General features: G+C 41.8%; 1 protein-coding gene across 1 annotated transcript in view; it reads left to right on the forward strand.

The window, feature by feature from the left end:
• The window catches only part of myo1d (myosin 1D), a 595519-nt gene that overhangs the window by 235280 nt on the left and 339427 nt on the right, over positions 1-20812 (forward strand). The window contains exon 16 of the mRNA XM_078529816.1: positions 19758-19965. Within this exon, the coding sequence (XP_078385942.1) occupies positions 19758-19965 (208 nt within the window). The remainder of the gene's footprint in view (positions 1-19757; positions 19966-20812) is intronic.

Below are 20812 nucleotides of genomic sequence, written 5' to 3' on the forward strand. Positions count from 1 at the left end.
AAATTGAATCACTTCATATTTCTCTGCATTGATCTTCATCTGCTACATGACCATCCATCAACCAACTTATCTATATGTTTTTGAAGTTCTACACTATCCTCCTTACAAAACTTGGAAGCATTATGAACTGTATCATCCACAAAGTTTGAAGTTTTACCCTGCACACCAAGGTCTAGGTCATTATTACATTATCAGGAGAAGCAAGGGTCACAACACTGACCCCTGGGGAACTCCACAACACACCTTCCTCCTGTCTGAAAAATGTCCATTAACTACTATTCACTGTTTCCTGTCACTCAGCCAATTTCCTATCCATGTTGCTATTTCCCTTTTATTCCATGAGCGGTGACTTTGCCAACAAGTCCATTGTGTGGCGCTGTATCAAATCCCTTTGGAAGTCCATGTACACCACATCGACAGCATTGCCCTTATCAACCCTCTCTGTTACCTCTTCAAAAAGCTTCAGCAAGTTATTTCAACACGATTTTCCCTTATCAAGTCTATGCTTGCTTTCCTTAATTAACTTGCATTTGTCCATGTAGCTATTAATTTTGTCCATAATTATTGTTTCTAGAAGCTTCCCCACAACTGAAGTTAAACTTACTGGCCTGTATTTGCTGAGCTTATCTTTACGCCCTATTTTGAACAAGGGTGTAAGTGTGTGCAATTCTCCAGTCCTTTAGCATCACCGCTGAATCTGGAACAGTCCCTGCAGATTGGAGGGTGGCAAATGTAACCCCACTATTTAAAAAAGGAGGGAGGGAGAAAACAGCAAATTACAGAGCAGTTAGCCTAACATCAGTAGTAGGGAAAATGTTAGAGTCTATTATAAAGCATGGGATAACAGGACACTTAGAAAATATCAATGGGATTAGGCAAAGTCAACTTGGATTTATGAAAGGGAAATCATGTTTGACAAACCTACTGGAGTTTTTTGAGGGTGTAACTAGCAGAATAGATAAGGGAGAACCAATGGATGTGTGTATTTAGATTTTCAGAAAGCTTTTGATAAAGTCCCACATAAGAGGCTAGTGTGCAAAATTAAAGCACATGGGTTTGTGGGTAGTATATTGGCATGGATTGAGAATTGGTTAATGGACAGGAAACAGAGTAGGAATAAACAGGCCTTTTTCAGTGCAGCAGGTGGTGACTAGTGGGGGTACTGCAGGGATCAGTGCTTGAGCCCCAGCTATTCACAATATAAATCAATGACTTGGATGGGTGAAACAAATGTAATATTTCCAAATTTACTGACAGCATGAAACTTGGTGGGAATGTGAGCGGTGAGGGAGGTGTTAAGATGCTTCAAGGTGATTTAGACAGGTTGAGTGAGTGGGCAAATACATGGCAGATGTGGTATACCGTGGATAAGCGTGATGTTACCCATTTCAGTAGGAAAAACAGAATGGCAGAATATTATTTAAATGGTGGCATATTGGGAAATGTTGATGTACAATGGGGACCTGGTTGTCCTTGTACACCAATCACTGAAAGCAAGAATGCAGGTGCAGCAAGCAGCTAAGAAGGCAAATGGTATGTTGTGAGAGGACTTGAGGACAGGAACAAGGATGTCTTACTGCAGCAGTACAGGGCCTTGGGCTATTGTGTGCAGTTTTAGTCTCCTTACCTAAAGAAAGGATATGCTTGCCATAGAGGGAGTGCAGCGAAGGTTCACCAGACTGATTTCTGAGATGGCAGTATTGTTGTATGAGGAGAGATTGGTCCGACTAGGCCTGTATCCGCTGGGATTTAGAAGAATAAGAGGAGATCTCATTGTAATGTATAAAATTCTAATAGGGTTTGACAGGCTGGATGCAGGGATGATGTTTCCTCTGGCTGGGTCTGGGGGGTCTAGTACTAGGGGTCACAGTCTCAGGATATGGGGTAGGCCATTAAGGACTGAGATGAGGAGAAACTTCTTCACTCAGAGTGGTGAACCTGTGGAATTCTCTACCACAGAAGGCTATGGAGGAAAAGTTACTGAATATATTTAAAGAAGGAAATAGATTTCTGGACTCTAGAGACATCAAGAGGTATGGGGAGAGAGCGGGACTATGGCATTGAGATAGAGGATCATCCATGATCATTTAGGAGACAGTGATCATTGTATTGTATGTTTTAGGATGATGATAAAAAAGGATGATAGGCAATCCAGAGTAAAAATAATTAACTGGACAAAAGCTGACTTCAGTGGGGCAAGAACGGAGCTGGGCCAAATAGACTGGAACGAAAAATTGGCAGGAAAAGTTGTAGCTGAACAATGGGCTACCTTCAAAAAAGAATTGGTTTGGACAAGGTCAGGGTATATTTCATTGAAAGGGAAAGGTAGGACAAACAAATCCAGAGGGCTCTGTGGATGAAAAAGGAGATTGAAGTTAAGATAATGAAGAAAAACTGCGCTCATGACAAGTGTCAGATAGAAAATACAATTGGGAACCAAGAGGAATACAGTAGGGTCAGAGGGGAGGTGAAAAAGCATATTAGAGAAGCAAAGAGGGATTATGAGAAAAGACTGGCATAAAGGGGAATCCCGAAGTCTTCTATAGGCATATGAATAGTAAAACGGTGGTAAAAGGAGGAGTAGGGCCGATTAGGGACCTAAAAGGGAATTTACATATGAATGAAGGGGCCATGGCTGAGGTATTAAATGAATACTTTGCATCCGTCTTTACCAAGGAGATAGATACTACCCAGGCCATGGTGACAGACAAGGAAACTAAGGGTTCAGGATTGACAAGGAGGAAGTGTTGAATCAACTGTCGGTACTTAAAGTTGATAAGGCACCAGGGCTGGATGAGATGCTTCCAAGGATATTGAAGGAAGTGAGAATAGAAACTACAGGGGCACTAGCCATAATCTTTCAGTCCCTAGACTCGGGTGGTGCCAGGGGACTGGAGAATTGCAAACATTATGCCCTTATTCAAAAAGGTTGTAAGGATAAGCCCAGCAATTACAGACCAGTCAGTCTAACTTCAGTGGTGAGCAAGATTCTAGAAATTAATTGGGATAGAATTAGTACTCACATGGAAAAATATGGGTTGGCAAGGAAGAGCCAGCATGGATTTCTAAAGGGGAAATCGTGTTTAACCAACTTGCTGGAGTTTTTTGAAGAGGTAACAGAAAAGGCCGATGAAGGTGATGCTGTTGATGTGGTATACATGGACTTTGAAAAGGCATTTGACACAGTGCCACACCACCAACTTGTGAGAAAAGTTATTGCTCATAGAATAAAAGGGACAATAGCAACGTGGATACAAAATTGGTTAAAAATGGGAAGCCATGAGTAATGGTCAATGGATATTTTTCAGGCTGGAGGAAGGTTTGTAGTGGAGTTCCCCAGGGGTCGGTTAGGAGATCCTTGCTTTTTCTGATACAAATTAATGAACTAGATCTTGGTGTGCAGGGGACAATTTCAAAGTTTGTGGATGATACGAAGCTTGGGAGTGTTGTGAACTGCAAGGAGAACAGTGTAGAACTTCAAGAGGACATAGACAAGTTAGTGGAGTGGGCATATAGGTGGCAGATGAAGTTCAATGTGGAGAAATGTGAGGTGATGCATTTTGGTAGGGAGAACATGAACAGAGAATATAACATAAGGGGTGAAATTTTGAAGGGGGTGCAGGAGCAGAAAGGCTTGAGTGTATATGTGCATAGATCATTGAAGGTGGCAGGACAGGTGGAGAGCAGTTAATAAAGCATATAGAATCATGGGCATTATTAATAGGGGCATAGAGTACAAGAGCAGGGAAGTTATATTGAATTTATATAAGAGACTCATTAGACCATAAGATGTAGGAGCAGAAGTAGGCCATTTGGCCCATAGAGTCTGTTCCGCTATTCAATGAGATCATGGCTGATCTGATAATCCTCAACTCTATTTTCTTGCCTTTTCCCCATAATCCTTGATCACCTTACTGATTAAAAACCTGTCTAACTCAACCTTGAATATACTTAACGACCTAGCCTCTACAGCCCCTTAAGGTAAAGAATTTCAAAGATTCGTTTTACTCTGAGATTATGCCCTCTGGTCCTAGACTTTCCCACTAGAGAAAACAACCTCTCAACATCTACCCTGTCAAGCCCATTGTTATGACCCAGCAGTTGGTAAAGCTGAGTTATTTTAAAACCCAGGGGGAAACTTTAAACAACTGTCGTAACCTATATTTTTATTTTTGTATGTTTAAGATGCAGCTCTAAATTGAGGAATCAGACCACCAGTTCTCGAGAGGTTAAATATCTAAATACATGAGACATTTATTAATTTACACAAGTTAAATATAAATACATGGCAACAAATTGCTTACCATCACATTTAACAAATTTCCAAACTAATCTCCATTAAGGCAACAGCAACCCATAGACTTAACCAAACACCAGGCAAAGCATTTTCACCTTACGAATTCAAAATGAGGTTCCTCTCACTTTGGTTCTTGTGGAGACAGTTGTAGGCTTACAGCTGCTTTGGTCTTACATTGTCTCTGCCCTGCACACAAACAATTGCTGTCTGCTCTACCCAACACAGCTCATTGAATGTAAATTCTCATTGTATTACCAGCTCCTTTGAACGCCACCTCTTCTAACAATAAAACCCCCTTCATTATACAAATTTTATTAGTAATATAAACATTGCTTGGTGTCTGCTAGCTAGGTGCCAGAAATCACCCCTTTTCTTGAATGCTCTATTCAACAAAATGCAAATGCACTCTACCTTCCTTACATCTCAAAACTAGTACACATCAAAGCACCCAGACTAGCTGGCTTTAATCCAATTAAGACACACCCACAGACTAAACCTCTATTTTAAAAGAATATTTTCCAATAATATTTACATGAATAGCTTCATGACACCCCCTAAGAATCTTATATGTTTCAATAAAGTCACCTCTCATTCTTCTAAACTCCAGTGAGTACATGCCCAATCTACTCAACCTCTCCTCATAAGAAAACCCCTACATGCCTGGGATCAACCTAGTGAACCTTCTCTGGACTGCCTCCAATGCCAGTATATCTTTCCTTAGATAAGGGGACCAAAATTTTTCACAGTGTTCTAGGTGTGGTTTAACTAGTGCCTTGTATAGTTTTAGCAAGACTTCCCTATTTTTATACTCCATTCCCTTGAACGTTCCATTTGCCTTCCCTGTTACCTGTTGAGCTTGTATGTTAGCTTTTTGGGATTCATGCACAAGGATTCCCAAATCCCTCTGTGCTGTAGCTTTCTGCAGTCTTTCTCCATTTAAGTAATATTCAGCTCCTCTATTCACTCTGCCAAAGTGCGTAACCTCACATTTTCCCACATTATATCCCATCAGCCAAGTTTTTGCCCAGTCACGTAAACTGGCTATACCCCTCTGCAGACTCGTTGTGTCACCCTTACCACTTGCCTTCCCACCTATTTTTGTGTCATCCACAAACTTGGCGATAGTACATTCACTTCCCTCATCTAAGTCATTAATATATATCATAAATAATTGAGGCCCCAGCACTGATTCTTGTGGCAGTCCAGTAGTTACAGGTTGTCATACCAAAAATGCCCCCCTTATCCCAACTCTGTCTTCTATTAGTTAGCCAATCCTCTATCCATGCTAATATACCACCCCCATGGTAGTATACACCGTGGACTCTTGTCTTACGCGTGGTACCTTATCGAATGCCTTTTGGAAATCCAATTATATTATATCTACTGGTTCCCCTTTATCGATCCTGCTTGTTACCTCCTCAAACCATTCTAATAAATTTGTTAGGCATGATTTCCCTTTCATGGAGCCATGCTGACTTTGCTTGATTAGATTATGTATTTCTAAATGCTCTGCTATTACATCCTTTATAATAGACTCCAACATTTTCCCAATAACAGATGTTAAGCTAACTGTTTATTAGTCTCCCTCCCTTTTTGAATAAGGGTGTTACACTGGCCATTCTCCAATCCTCTGGGACTTTTCCAGAATCTAAGGATTCTTGGAAGATTACTACCAGTGCATCCATTATCTCTGTAGCTACTTCCTTTAATATCTTAGGATGCAACCCATTAGTTCTAGGGGACTTATCAGCCTTTAGCCCCATTAGTTTCCCTAGTACTTTTTCTCTCGTGATAGTTACTGTATTTATTCCCTCTCCCCCACCCCCTTTGCCCCTTGATTATTTAGTATTTTTGGAATGCTTCTTCTACCATGAAGACTGAAGCAAAGTCTGTATTCAGCTCCTCTGCCATTTCCTGGTTCCCCATTATTTTTTCCCCAGCCTCATTCTCTAAGAGGCCTATGTTCACTTTTGGCCTCTCTCTTTCTTTTTATATCTTTAAAGAAGCTCTTACTGCCAGTTTTTATATGACTTGCTAATCTACCCTCAAAGTTTATTTTCTCCCTCTTTATTTTTTTTTGGTCACCTTTTGTTGGTTTTGAAAACTTTTCCAATCATCTGGCTTACCACTAATTTTTGCTACATTGTATGTTTTTCCTTTCAATTTGATACTGTCCTTAACTTCCTTGCTTAACCATAGTTGGTTTATCCCTTTGAATCCTTCTTCCTCATTGGGATATATCTTTGTTGAGAGTCATGAACTATTTTCTTAAACGTCTGCTATTGTTCATCAACCATCCTTTCTGCTAAACTGCTTTCTCAGTCCACTCCAGCCAACTCTGCCCTCATTCCATTGTAATTACCCTTATTCAAATTTAGCACAGTTGTTTCTGACCCAAGTTTCTCACTCAAACGGAATGCTAAATTCTACCATATTATGGTCACTGTTTCCTAGGGGATCCTTTATGCTGAGATCATTTATTAAACATGCTTCATTACACATTAGCAGATCCAACATAGCCTAATCCCCAGTTTCTTGTTCTAAAAAAACTGTCCCGAATACAGTCTATGAATTCTTGCTCATGTCTACCTCAGCCAATTTGATTTTCCCAATCTACATGAAGATTAAAGTCACCCATGATTAATGTACTTCCCTTTTTTACATGCCCTCATTATCTCCTGATTTATTCTCTGTCCTACAGTTTAGCTACTGTCGGGGGCCTATAGTCTGCTCCCACCAGTGTCGTCTTCCCCTTGTTATTTCTTATCTCCACCCATATGGATTCTACATCTTCCGATCCAAGATCCTTTCTTGCTATCGTACTTATTCCATATCATACCAACAAAGCTACCACACCACCCTTTTGTTCCTGACTGTCCTTTTGAAAAGTCACATACCCTTGAATATTTAGTTTCCAACTTTGATCTCCTTGTATACCTCAGCTGGAATATCGTATGCAGTTCTGGGCACCATATTATAGGAAGGATGTGAACACATTGGAGAGAGTGCAGAAGAGGTTTACAAGAATGGTTCCAGGGATGAGAAACTTCAGCTATGAGGATAGATTGGAGAGGTTGGGACTGTTCTCCTTGGAGAGAAGGCAGCTGAGAGGAGATTTGATAGAGATGTTCAAAATCATGAGGGGGCTGGACAGAGTAGATAGGGAGAAGCTGTTCCCGCTCGTAAAAGGATCAAGAACGAAAGGGCGCAAATTTAAATTGATTTGCAAAAGAAACAAGTGTGACGTGAGGAAAAACTTTTTCACACGACGAGTGGTTTGGGCCTGGAACGCACTGACCGGAAGTGTGGAAATAGGTCCAATTGAGGCATTCAAGAGGACATTGGATGATTATTTGAATAGGAGCAATGTGCAAAGGTACAGGGAAAAGGCAGGGGAAAGGCACTAGGTCATAATGCTCATTTGGAGAGCTCGTGCAGACATGATGGGCCGGAAAGCTGTCTCTCCAACACCCCGCCCCGTCTCCCAGGTTCCTGCAGCCGAGGATGGAGCAGGTGGCGCCGCCGCCTGGCCCAGCCGCTGGATCACAGCCCTGGAGAAGCAAGTGTCCTTGGGGATCGCCACCTTCCACTGTAACTCCCTGCTCCCTTTCTGATGTAATGAGTGAAGAGCTTGAGCCGTTAAGCTTCTGTGATTCTATGATATGATCATGCTGAATGGTGGACCAGGCTCAAAGGGCCAAATGACCTATTCCTGCTCCTATTTTCTATGTTCGCATGAGTCTAAGGAAGACTGAAAAATCATGGCCAGTGTCTCTACAATTTCCACTTACACTTCCCCCGGTATCCTTGGATGCATCTCACCCAGTCCTTGTGCCTTATCAACTTTAAGTACAGACAGCCTCTCCCATACCACCTCCTTATCAATTTAAACTCTTCTGGTGTCTGAATTGCCTCCTCTTCCACCATGGCCTGGGTAGCATCTTCGTCTTTGGTAAAGACAGATGTAAAGCATTCATTTAATACCTCAGCCATGCCTTCTGCCTCCATGTGTAAACCCCCTTTTTTGGTCCCTAATTGGCCCTACTCCTCCTTTTACCATCCTTTTACTATTTATATGCCTATAGAATGCTTCCATTTTATGTTAGCTGTAATGTAAAAAACTGTTATGTAAAAGGATTCTCTTTTCCGTTAGCTGCCAGTCTCTTTTTGTGCTTCTTCTTTGCTTTTCTTATTTGCCTCCTCGCCTCCCCTCTGAGCCTTCTATATTCAGCCTGGTTCTCAATTGTATTTTCTACCAAACCTCTGCCATAAGCACACTTTTTCTTCCTTCTCTTAATTTCTATTTCTTTTGTCATCCAGGGAGCCCTGGATTTGTTTTCCCTACCTTTCCCTTTCAAGAAAATATATCCTGACTGTTCCTGAACTATCTCTACTTTGCAGGTAGCCCACTGTTTTTCCTACCAACATTTGACTCCAGTTTATTCAGTCCAGATCTGTTCTTACCCCATTGAAGTTGGCTTTCCCCTGTTAATTATTTTCATTGGGAATTATTCTGTCTTTTTCCATATAGCCAGCCTAAGCCTTGGGGTGCAATGATCGTTGTCCCCTACTGGCACTTGATCCACTTGGTCCACCTCATTCCCAAGAACTAGGCCTAGCAGTGCCTCCTTTGCAGTTGGTCTGGATTTATGGTATATGGGGTTAAGTCTGTTAGTTGCATATGGCTGTACTGCTAAATATCACACCTGTTATTTTGAGCCTGTGTTGTGTCACTGCACCATAGGTTTGAACCTGAATCATTCTGCTGAAGGAAGTCAGTGAATTGTAAGTGTCATTCATTGGCAAAGCCAGATCTTAATTATCAAACAGATATAATGGGCCTGTTTTACTTTATTTTAATACAGTTGATTTTCTTAACTATCCTGAATGCAATTTCGTGGGTTAATATAGGAACATTAGGAGTTACGCTCCTCTGACCTGCTCTGCCATTCACTTAGATCATGGCTGATCTACATCCATGTTTTTCATATTTATTCCCCATCCCTTGATAGGAAAATCATGACCTTCAAACCATAACTTCCACCAGCAAGGACAGCAGGTACATGGGAACAGCATCACCTCCAATTTCCCCTCCAAGTTGCACACCACCCCACCATGGACATCCTTGCTGTTCCTTCATCATTGGGTCAAAATCCTGGAACTTCCTATTAAGTAGTATGATTTTATCATTCCATCTCCTATACTTATGTTCTCATAATTTAACCCCTAAACTCTGATGCCAAAGCCCCAAGCAACAATTCAGTACCTCAACCAAGAGGCCATTTGCTGTGAGTGTTGACAGGTTGTTAAACCATGAGAGGAGATCATAGCCATATACTCACTTGATATCTAGCAGAGGCACTGGGCAGCAGTCTGAATCTGGGAACTCTGGCCGATAAGTATTCAGTCCTTTTGCAATTTCTTCAAATTGCACAATTATTGTGAATTGGTCTTCTAAATTTAACCATGTATGACAAGCTTATGGAATATTTAATATAATTTTCCATAAAACATTTAATGACTATTAAAAATAAATACTGCATGTTAAAGGTTCAGAGTACTGTCTCTAGAAACCTGTGAAAACTAGGCTACAATCTGTGTTATGATATGGCAGATGGTAATTGCCAGGCTGACCAAATCCCAAAGGGAAACTTGGTCAAGCTATCACAACGATATTTCAATTTGTATTTATGAGAAGGTATGTACACTGAAGACCGAAGTAAAGAGTCCACTACCACCTTTGGAGATTTTAAAGATTAAATTAAAACATTTATTAACAAAAGAAAAGAAACTTAACCACACAAAATTACAGTTATACAGTTAAATTTAGTCTTATAACGGTTCCCAAAAGATTTCTACTTAACTAGACTCCCAACTACACACCCCTGTCGGACAACAGTCCAAATAGATTCTTAATCTATAAAACATCCAGCAATATTACCTCAAGCACCCGCTGTTGCTTTAAGGGAGATGTCCCACAGCTTCTCTCTCCCTCTCATTCCACAATGGAACTCCAAGGCTTTTAACAAAACCTTGCACTCTGAACCAAAATAAAACTTCTCTGGGTTGGCTAAAGGCTACTTTTTCACATGTCTATTTCACACAACCCACCCCTCAAGATCTCACAGGGAACTCCCATTCAGGTTTCCATCTTTCTTTCAATATATTTTCTCTTTTTTGATCTGTAAATCCCATTGTTTCACCCTTGCTTTCAAAGTTACATTTTCCAGAATGTAAAAATCTTTCATGTCCTTATGGCCAGCACTTTCGGGAAAAATAAACTTAACAACTTTGCCTTATTTACTTTGCCAGCCGTTAAACACCTTATCATGTCCATTTGAAAATCAGACAACTTCTCAACTTATCTACAAATGCAAATTCCATTCACACTGTATCTGCTGTAACATCTTAGCTTACCCATCTCCATTTCAAAGTGCCTGATTTTTACACTTAACCCCTTTGATGATTTAAACCTTGAAGTCTGACTGTCTTTAGTTTAATTAAATTACACACACACACACATGCACACGCAACACAGCCCCCACAAGCCTGCTTTAAAGTATCCCACAGTAATATTAGGAAAGAAGTAATATTTCCTTTACACTATGAATCGATAGAACGCTTACCTGAACTATATGGGGTAATGGTACATATGGGTTAATGTTGGCATATGAAATATAAAGTACATTCTTCCTTATTTTCAAGCCTCTCCTACCAAAAGTACTTCCAATTAAAATTAAGGAATGCTTAAGGAAAAGGGCAATTTTTGGCCAACTGTGTCCCACACACTTCTATTCAATCAGTCAGTTCTTTCCCATATGGATTTCAGTTTGTTTTTAATTCTCACTTGAAAATCAGGATAATCCTTCAGTCCAGATTCATGCTAATTGTGATCCCTCGACCTTCTAATTTTCCTTCTTTTTATTCATTCAAGGGATGTGGGCATTGCTGGCTAGACCAGCACTTATTGTCCATCCCCAATTGTCCTTGAGAAGGCGGTGGTAAGTTACCTTCTTGACCTGCTGCAGTCCATGTGGTGTGGGTACACCCACAATGCTGTTAGGGAGAGAGTTCCAGGATTTTCACCTAGTGACAGTGAAGGAACGGCGATATGTTTCCAAGTCAGGATGGTGAGTAACTTGGAGGGGAACCTCAAGATGGTGGTGTTCCCATATGCCTGCTGCCTTTGTCCTTCTAGATAGTAGCAGTTGTGGGTTTGAAAGGTGCTGCTGAAGGAGTCTTGGTGAGTTCCTGCAGTGCATCTTGTAGATGGTACACACTGCTGCTACTGTGCGTCGGTGCTGGAAGGAGTGAATGTTTGTGGGTGGGGTGCCAATCAAGCGGGGTGCTTTGTCCTGGATGGTGTCAAGCTTCTTGCATGTTGTTGGAGCTGCATTCATCCAGGCAAGTGGAGAGTATTCCATCAAACTCCTGACTTTTAGATAGTGAACAGGAAATGAGTTACTCGCCGCAGGGTTCCTAGCATCTGACCTGCTCTTGTAGCCATAGTATTTATATGGCTAGTCCAGTTCAGTTTCTGGTCAATGCTAACACCCAAGATGTTGATAGTGGGGGATTCAGTGATGGTAATGCCATTGAATGTCATGGGTTGATGGTTAGATTCTCTTTTGTTGGAGATGGTCATTGCTTGGCACTTCTGTGGCATGACTGTGATGGCCACTTGTCAGCCCAAGCCTAGATATTGTCCAGGCCTTCCTGCATTTGGACATGGACTGCTTCGGCATCTGAGGAGTTACGAATGGTGCTGAACATTGTGCAATCACCAGCAAACATCCCCACTTACGACCTTATGATGGAAGGAAGGTCATTGATGAAGCAGCTGAAGATTGTCGGGCCTAGGACACCACCCTGAGGAACTCCTGCAGTGATGTCCTGGAACTGAGATGATTGACGTCCAACAACCACAACATTGTCAGGTAGATGTCAGTGTTGTAGCTGTGCTGGAACAGCTTGGCTAGGGGTGTGGCAAGTTCTGAAGCACAAGCCTTCAGTACTATTGCCAGAATATTGTCAGTTGTCAGGGCCCATAGCCTTTGCAGTATCCTGTGCCTTCAGCTGTTTCTTGATATCATGTGAAGTGAGTCGAATTGGCTGAAGAATGGCATCGGTGATGCTGGGGACCTCCAAAGGAAGTCAAGATGGATCATCTACTTGGCATTTCTGGCTGAAGATTGAAAATCTGAAGATTGTAGCAAATGCTTCAGCCTTATATTTGCACTGATGTGCTGGGCTCCCCCGTAATTGATGATGGGGACATTTGTGGAGCCTCCTCCGCCAGTGAGTTGTTTAATTGTCCACCACCACTCATGACTGGATGTGGCAGGACTGCAGAGCTTAGATCTGATCCGTTAGTTGTGGAATCGTTTAGGTTTGTCTATCACTTGCTGCTTATGCTCTTTGGTACGCAAGTAGTCCTGTGTTGTAGCTTCACCAGGTTGTAGCATGGTGCTGCTCCTGGTATGCCCTCCTGCACCTTTCATTGAACCAGGGTTGATCCCCTGGCTTGGTGGTAATGGTAGAGTGGGGAATATGCCGGGCCATGAGGTTACAGATTGTGGTTCAGCAATACAATTCTGCTGCCGCTGATGGCCCAGTCTTGAGTTTCTAGATCTGTTCGGAATCCATCCCATTCAGCACAGTGGTAGGGCCACACAATATGATGGAAGGTATCCTCAATGTGAAGGCGGGACTTCGTCTCCACAATGGTGGTCACTCCTACCGATACGGTCATGGACAGATGCCTCTACAGCAGGCAGGTTGGTGAGGATGAGTTCAAGTATGTTTTTCCCTCTTGTTGGTTCCCTCACCACCTGCCACAGACCCAGTCTAGCAGCTATGTCCTTTAGGACCTAGAGTACACTCTGTGCCCTTGCCGCCCTCAGTGCTTCCTCCAAGGGGTGTTCAACATGGAGGAGTACTGATTCATCAGCTGAGGTGGGGCAGTATGTGGTAATCAGCAGGAGGTTTCCTTGCCCATGTTTGACCTGATGTTGTGAGACTTCATGTGATCCCGAGTCAATGTTGAGGACTCCCAGTGCAACTCCCTCTCGACGGTATACCACTGTTGTGCCACCACTGCAGGGCCTGCCCTGCTGGTCTGGCAGGTCATACCCAGGGATGGTGATGGTGGTGCCTGGGACACTATCTGCAAGATATGATTCTGAGTATGACTGTCAGGCTGTTGCTTGACTAGTTTGTGAGACAACTCTCCCAATTTTGGCACTAGCTCCCAAATGTTATTAAGGAGGACTTTGCAGGGTCGACAGGGCTAAGTTTGTCGTTGTCGTTTCAAGAGCCTAATTTGATGCCAGGTGGCCCATCCGGTTTCATTCCTTTTAGGCTTTTTAGCTGTTTGATACAACTGAGTGGCTTGCTAGGCCATTTCAGAGGGCATTTAAGAGTCAACCACATTGCTGTGGGGTCTGGATTCACAAGGTTTGATAAATATCTCATGGTCATCTGTAGAATTTTAATTCCAGAATTCAAATTTCTCCATGTGCTGTGGTGGGATTCGAACCCAGGTCCCCAGAGCATTACCCTAGGTCTCTGGATTACTCATCGAGTGATAATACTATAAGCCACCACCTCCCCCATGACAGTGGTTAACCCCCACCCTGTGCACCAAGTAAAATTGAGCAAGCTTGCATATAATTTTATATATAAAAACAAAAATACCTGGAAAAACTCAGCAGGTCTGGCAGCATCTGTGGAAGGGAGCACAGTTAACGTTTCGAGTCCGCATGATTCTTCAACAGAACTGTTCTGATGAAGAGTCATGCGGACTCGAAACGTTAACTGTGCTCCCTTCCACAGATGCTGCCAGACCTGCTGAGTTTTTCCAGGTATTTTTGTTTTTGTTTTCGATTTCCAGCATCCGCAGTTTTTTGCTTTTATTCTATATATGAACTTCAGTCCAACTTGTCTCAAACATCATCATCTATATTACTTCCTCTAATCCTGGGAACTAATTATAACACTCTCATGCTGTGACATCTAAAATCAGCTAAGATTGAGTCAAGCCCTTCCAGATGTGTACAGCTAAACCATTTGTTACAAACAGTGAACCATTGAGGAGTTCTGAAAAGTATTCTTTAACCTGGCTTGACAATTGCTTCTTGAGTATTGTTGGAGCTGCACTGATCCAGGCAAGTGGACATTCCATTACACTCCTGACCTGTGCCTTGTAAATGGTGGTCAGACTTTGCAGAGACAGGAGGTGAGTTGCTCGCTCCAGAATTCCCAGCTTCTGACCTGCTCTTGTAGCTACAGTATTAAATGGCTAATCCAGGTTTTCTGCATTTGGACATGGGCTGCTTCAGTATCTGAGGAGTCGCGAATGGTGCTGAACATCATGCAATCATCAGCGAACATCCCCACTTCTAACCTTATGATGGAGGGAACATCATTGATGAAGCAGAATGAAGATGGTTGGGCAGAGGACACTGTCCTCAGGAACTCCTGCAGTGATGTCCTGTGACTAACATAATTGACCTCCAACAACCACCAACACCTTCCTTTGTGCTAGGTATGACTCTAACCAGTTTTCCCCCGATTCTCATTGGCTTCAGCTTTGCTTGGGTTCCTTGATGCCATATTTGGTCAAATGCTGCCTTGACGTCAAGGGCAGTCACCCTTACCCTCACCTCTGTGTTCAGCTCTTTTCCCTTGTTTGGACCAAAACTGTAATGTGTTCAGGTGCCAAGAGGTCCTGTCCGAACCCAAACTGTACAAAATTGAGCAGGTTATTGCTGTATTAGTGCCACTTGATAGCACTGTCAATAACACCATCCATCACTTTGCTGATTATTGAAGTAGACTGGTGGGGCAATTTGGATTTCTCCTTTTTGCGAACAGGACATATCTGGGCAATTTTCCATATTGCCGAGCAGATGCCAGTGCTGTAGCTGGCTAAGGCTTGACCAAGGGCGCAGCTACTTCTGGATCACAAGCCTTCGGTACTAATGCCAGAATGTTATCAGGGTCCATAGCCTTTGCAGTATCCAGTGCCTTCAGCTATTTTTTGATATCACTTGGAGTGAATCGAATTGGCTGAAGACTACCATCTGCGATGCTGGGGAGCTTAGGAGGAGGCCGAGATGGATCATTCACTTGAAACTTCTGGCTGAAGATGGTTGCAAATATTTCAGCCTTGTCTTTCGCAGTAACTAACATAGTGAACAGTAAACCCGTACCAGATTGTAGGAATGAAATAACTCCTACAGTTGTTAACGACACCAACAGCTGATTGAAGCCACCAGAAGTCTCCATCAGCTGCTCACACTGTTCACAATTACAGGAGGCAGCCAGAAAGTGGAGACTGAACAGGTTCAATCAGCTGGTAGTGTGCGGCTAGCAACTGCAGGGGTTATTTCATAGCTACAATTGGGTTTACCTTGTTAGCACAAAAGCTCCATTTATATACAGTGGAGTCTGTATTCATTTTTATTTCTATTTCCTAATAACCATCAAAAACGAAACACAGCATTGCTGTTTCATCTTCATTTACTCAAATGCAAACAAAAAGAATGCAAAGATTTATTTAGTACCTATAGTTCCACACTGCATATTAGAATATTTTTTATTTAGCATTGTGCTAATGCAGATCTCTGCCTCACCACCACACACACAAACACGCACACACACACCAACACACACACACACACACACACACCACATTCTTAATCCCCTGGTGATCATGCGCTGTTGCTAAAACGTGTGCTTCTAAAGTGCAGGTTCACTTAATGTGACAAAATACACTGATCCAGTCTGTTAATTATTATGGGAATGCTTCACTATCAAAAAATAATGAAGCAGATGGTGCTCTGCGTCACCACTACACAGACTGCTGGGATGCATTAACAGTGCACTCTGATGCAGTGTGGAATAATTGTCCACTGTTGTAGTTCGAATGGCCTGCGCAAGTCACTGAGCAGCACAGGTTAATTTGTCAAAGTGCAAATTTGGATTCCTTTGCTGGTGTTTAGACTTTGTCTTTGAGTTTAAATGAAAGGCTTGCTGTTTTGGAAGTACGCGGAAATGATTTGTGGATTTGTTCTGCCTTTATTTGCTTTTGGTTTTTTTCTCCTTATGTCCTCAAGACATCCTCAGGGGCTGCAGTTACACAACCTTCCAATCTTCCAATACCTTGCCAAAGTTTGCCATGTGTAAGCCGAGACTGCATGGGTTGGCAGCTTATTTGACAGCTTGAGTCTGCTTTTGTTCTTGCCCAATATACTCTGATTGCCTAATTCGTGCCCCCACCCACACCCAGCGCTACAGAGAGTGTTATCCTGTCTATTTTTTTATTTCTCATTACCAGTGATTTCCAAGCATACATCTGTGCCTCAGTAAGACTCCCTATTCCTACCCCTGCAGCATCATCTGGCTGTGCCCCATTTGCTGCTGAAAGCCTCATCCATGCCTTCATTACCCCTAGACTTGACAATTCCAATGCACTACTGGCCAGCCTCCCATGTGCTGCCCTCCACAAACTTGAGGTCACCCAAAACTCTACTACCCATGTCTTTAACTGCACCAAGTCCCATCACCCCAGTGTTCACTGACCTACATTGTGAGGCTTCAATTTTTAAAATTCTCATCCTGTTTTTGCAAATCTTTCCATGGCTTCATCCCTCCCTCTTCCTTTAATCTCCTCCAGTCCACAACTCTCTGAGTTTCCATCCCTGCCATCGGACCAAAACAGCTCTTTGGTATCAATGTTATAAATGACATCCTATGTGACTGACAAAGGTAAACTTTCCCTTCTTGACCTGTCAGCAGCCTTTAACACGGTTGACCGCACTATTCTCTTTCAATGCCTTTCCCTTGTCGTTTTGTGTAGGATGTCTCTCTCTCACCAGCATCTATCCCTATCTATTTTGTCATGAAACTAACAGTTTTTTCATAATATTTTTTCAGGTTTATTGTGAAGTAGGTTTATGGGAGTAGGTATAGCTGTGTCTTTGTGATTTAATGACATTTTGCAATCAAGCACACTGCAAGCTTTAAGTCATCAAAAGAAGCAAGTGCTTGACATGCTAATGAGTAAACATGGATGGTAGCTTAGCGTGTAAGGGTGAAGGGAATTTGCATTTTTTGATAAATGAAGAGATATTTGTAATTCAAAGGGATCTTAGTTTGTTTACAACTAGCCAGATAAGCAAGGTGAATGTGTTTATTTTTCCCCAAAGGTTAACTACAATATATAATGGCAACATGAAAGTTTTTACATTGAAGAAGATACAGTTTCGAAGACAAATGGAGCAATAGAATTTACATATTAAAAAGAGAGAAATGTATATAAAGGGGGATGAAAGGTTCTGTGTCAGAAGGCCATGTAAGATCTAGCAGGAGTGTGTAAAATTGCCTTAATGAAGCCTCCAGCATTTGTGCATAAGTCTGCTATTTAACAAAACTGAAGCTGGAGAAAAGCCATTTGGAATTCCACTGTGCAGGATACTGTGTTAACTTGCTGAGTTTGTTTTAAATTTAAAATCTACTGTGGGCTGTTGCCTTAAAGGGAATGTAAGTGGGATTCAGGCTAATTAGGAATTTTAGGAGTTATTGTAGTAGCAGTTCTAGTCTTATGTATGTGCTCAACATATTTTTTTTTTAATAAATATTTTAATTTAGTTTTTTTAAATCTCCAAAGGTCTTGGCGGACGTATTACTTCTGAATTCAGTGCACAGACCTCGTAATAAATACAAATTGCAAAACCGTTGTGATAGCACGACTAAATTTCCCTCGTGGATTTGGTCTGCCTGGCACATATCAGCTACCACATCACAACAATTTAATCATAGCCAGAGAATCACATATTGGCTTCACTTCCTGCTCTTGCACCGTTACCTCTGGTATCTCCCAAGGATCTAACCTTGGTCCCCTTCTATTTCTCATCTAAATGCTACCTCTCCAAGACATCACCTGAAAGTACAGTGTTAGTTTTCACATGTGTGCTAATGACCGGCTCTGCCTCATGGGATGATATCCTCATGGGATGCCCAAATTTTGCCCACATGTCCTGCCAATCTGAATCTCAAAGTTAAAAGTTTCTTTGTATTGTTTGAACTTATTGTCCTGATGACTTTTGTGGGGCTATTACCTTATTTATCAGTAGATTCTAACTCAGGATCTATTATCATAGGCATATTGAAATATGTTAATACTGGGGATTTTAACTTTATTTCTGGCCTTTTAGCCTCCATGGTGTTCAACTAGATGGCCAACAGAAAGCTTAGATAACTCTGCATTAGGTTATGGGTATGTGTGATTTGTCTGTAGCCACTGATATAATTGCTTTATATTCTATGAGCAACCGTCAGGGTTGTGAGATGGCAGTTGCTGTTAACTATGGAATTCAAACTGAAAGAAAGAAAGCCTTGCATTTATATAGTGTTCACCAGAGGTCTCAAAGCACTTTACAGCCAATGCAGTACTTTTTGAAGTGTTAAGAAGCTTCCAACGGCAGCTAATTGGTGCACAGTAAATCCCACAGACAGCAATCTGATAATGACCAGATAATCTGTTTTTGTGATGTTGACAAAGGAATAACTATTGGTCAGCTCATCAGGGATTACTTTTCAAAATGGTGCCAGGGGATCTTTTACATCCACCCGAACAGGCAGATGGAACCTTAGGTTAACATCTCATTTCACTTGTCATGTCAGTCTTAATTTTTGTGCTCAAGCGCTGGGATGGGACTTGAACCTGGGGAACCTTGTTTGGTGATGGCATGTATCTCTCAGATGATGTTTCTAGGTACTACAGGCTTATCTTCTCCAGATAGCATCCTCAGTTATTCAAGGGTTGCCAAACCAGGGAATTTGCCATGATCTTATTATGGAGCAGGGCGAGGAGCCAGGTCACAAGCCTGCCTCAGCCAGAACCAGGATCAAATGTTAGCGTTATCCTGAATCCCTTGCTAGCCATCTAGTCAACTGAGCAAACTTTCTTCCACTTATAACAAAATTGTGTTAAGAATGGAAGTGCTATCTGCTGGAGTCACTCCAATAGTAAGGAGTGTTTCCATCATATTGATTGCTGGTGCATTTTCATCATTTGGCTATGGGAAGTGCATAATTCCAAAGCAAAGCTTATTACAAGCTCAAGTATAGTTGTAAAAGCAAAATAGTGTGGTTGCTGGAAATCTGAAATGAGAACAAAGTGCTGGAAAAGCTCAGCAGACCTGGCAGCATCTATGGAGAGAGGAAAACAGAGTTAATGTTTTGAGTCCAATTTGACTTTTCTTCGGACTCGAAATGTTAACTAGGCTTCTCTCTTCACAGATGCTCCAGAACCTGCTGATTTTTTTCAGCACTTTGTTTTCATTCAAGTATAATTGTCGATGAGTTCTTATGCATTGAATTTAATCTGTTTCTGCTGTTTTCATATCCTTGTAATAGACAGTTATAACTGTTTTCTTTATCACCTCCTTTCCAGATACAAGATGATTTCAGAGTTCACATGGCCAAACCATGACATGCGATCCGACCAAGAGGCCGTGAAGAAGTTGGTAGAGTGCTGCGGGTTTCAGCACGATGTAGCTTACGGGAAGACCAAACTCTTCATTCGGACCCCAAGAACGTTGTTCACTCTGGAGGATCGGCGAACGCAGATGATTGAAAGGATCGTACTCTTCCTACAGAAGGTATGAGTAAGAGACGTTAGAGTGCGGAGCAGCTCTGCTGCCAGCAAAGCAACTGATAATGTAATTATTCAAAATTAAGAATAGTAAAAAATTATATTTGATGTGATGAAGCATAAAAACCTAATTTTTTTATTGGAAATTACTTTAGAAAGTAAATATCTCCTCAAGATCCATGTTAAAGCAGCTATAGCTCTAAATCCTTTTTTTAATAAGTAAACTACATGTAACAGATATACAGCATTTCAGAAAATCTTCAAGTTTTGTGGTTAAGTGAAATGGATGCGTTTGTAAAGTGCAGAGTGAGTTCTGAAATAGCTTTTCTCATTTAAAAACAAAAGGATACAACACTGAGAATTAAATCTGACATGATACAGTCAGTTTGCACATTCAAGAAGGACTTGAGCTGGCAGTACAGAGGGAATAGGAAGCTAAGGGAGCACTGAGATTGTCAGGCACATGAAATGCGACGTGTGATATAGTTGAGTCTATTTTAAACACCGTTATCATGAATCTCCATCAAATTTGTTTTTCTGTTTCAAGTATAGGAATCTGAAATTTGATGGCATGAATCTCTCAGATGATGTTTTTAGGTACTACAGGCTTATCTTCTCCAGATAGATGATAAGCATCCTTGATTATTCAAGGGTTGCCAAACCATGGCTTATGCCGTGATTTTATTATGGGGCAGGACGAGGAGCCAGGCTACAAGTCTAACTTAGCCAGAACCAGGATTGAATGTTAGCGTTATTGTGAATCACATGCTAGCCACCTAGTCAGCTGAGCTAAGCACAACTCCTACAGGCTTATGATCACAGGATTTTGGCACTTCCTTGACTATTCTATTCTT

Source organism: Cetorhinus maximus, chromosome 25 (assembly GCF_964194155.1).
Source record: "Cetorhinus maximus chromosome 25, sCetMax3.hap1.1, whole genome shotgun sequence".
Lineage (NCBI taxonomy): Eukaryota > Metazoa > Chordata > Chondrichthyes > Lamniformes > Cetorhinidae > Cetorhinus > Cetorhinus maximus.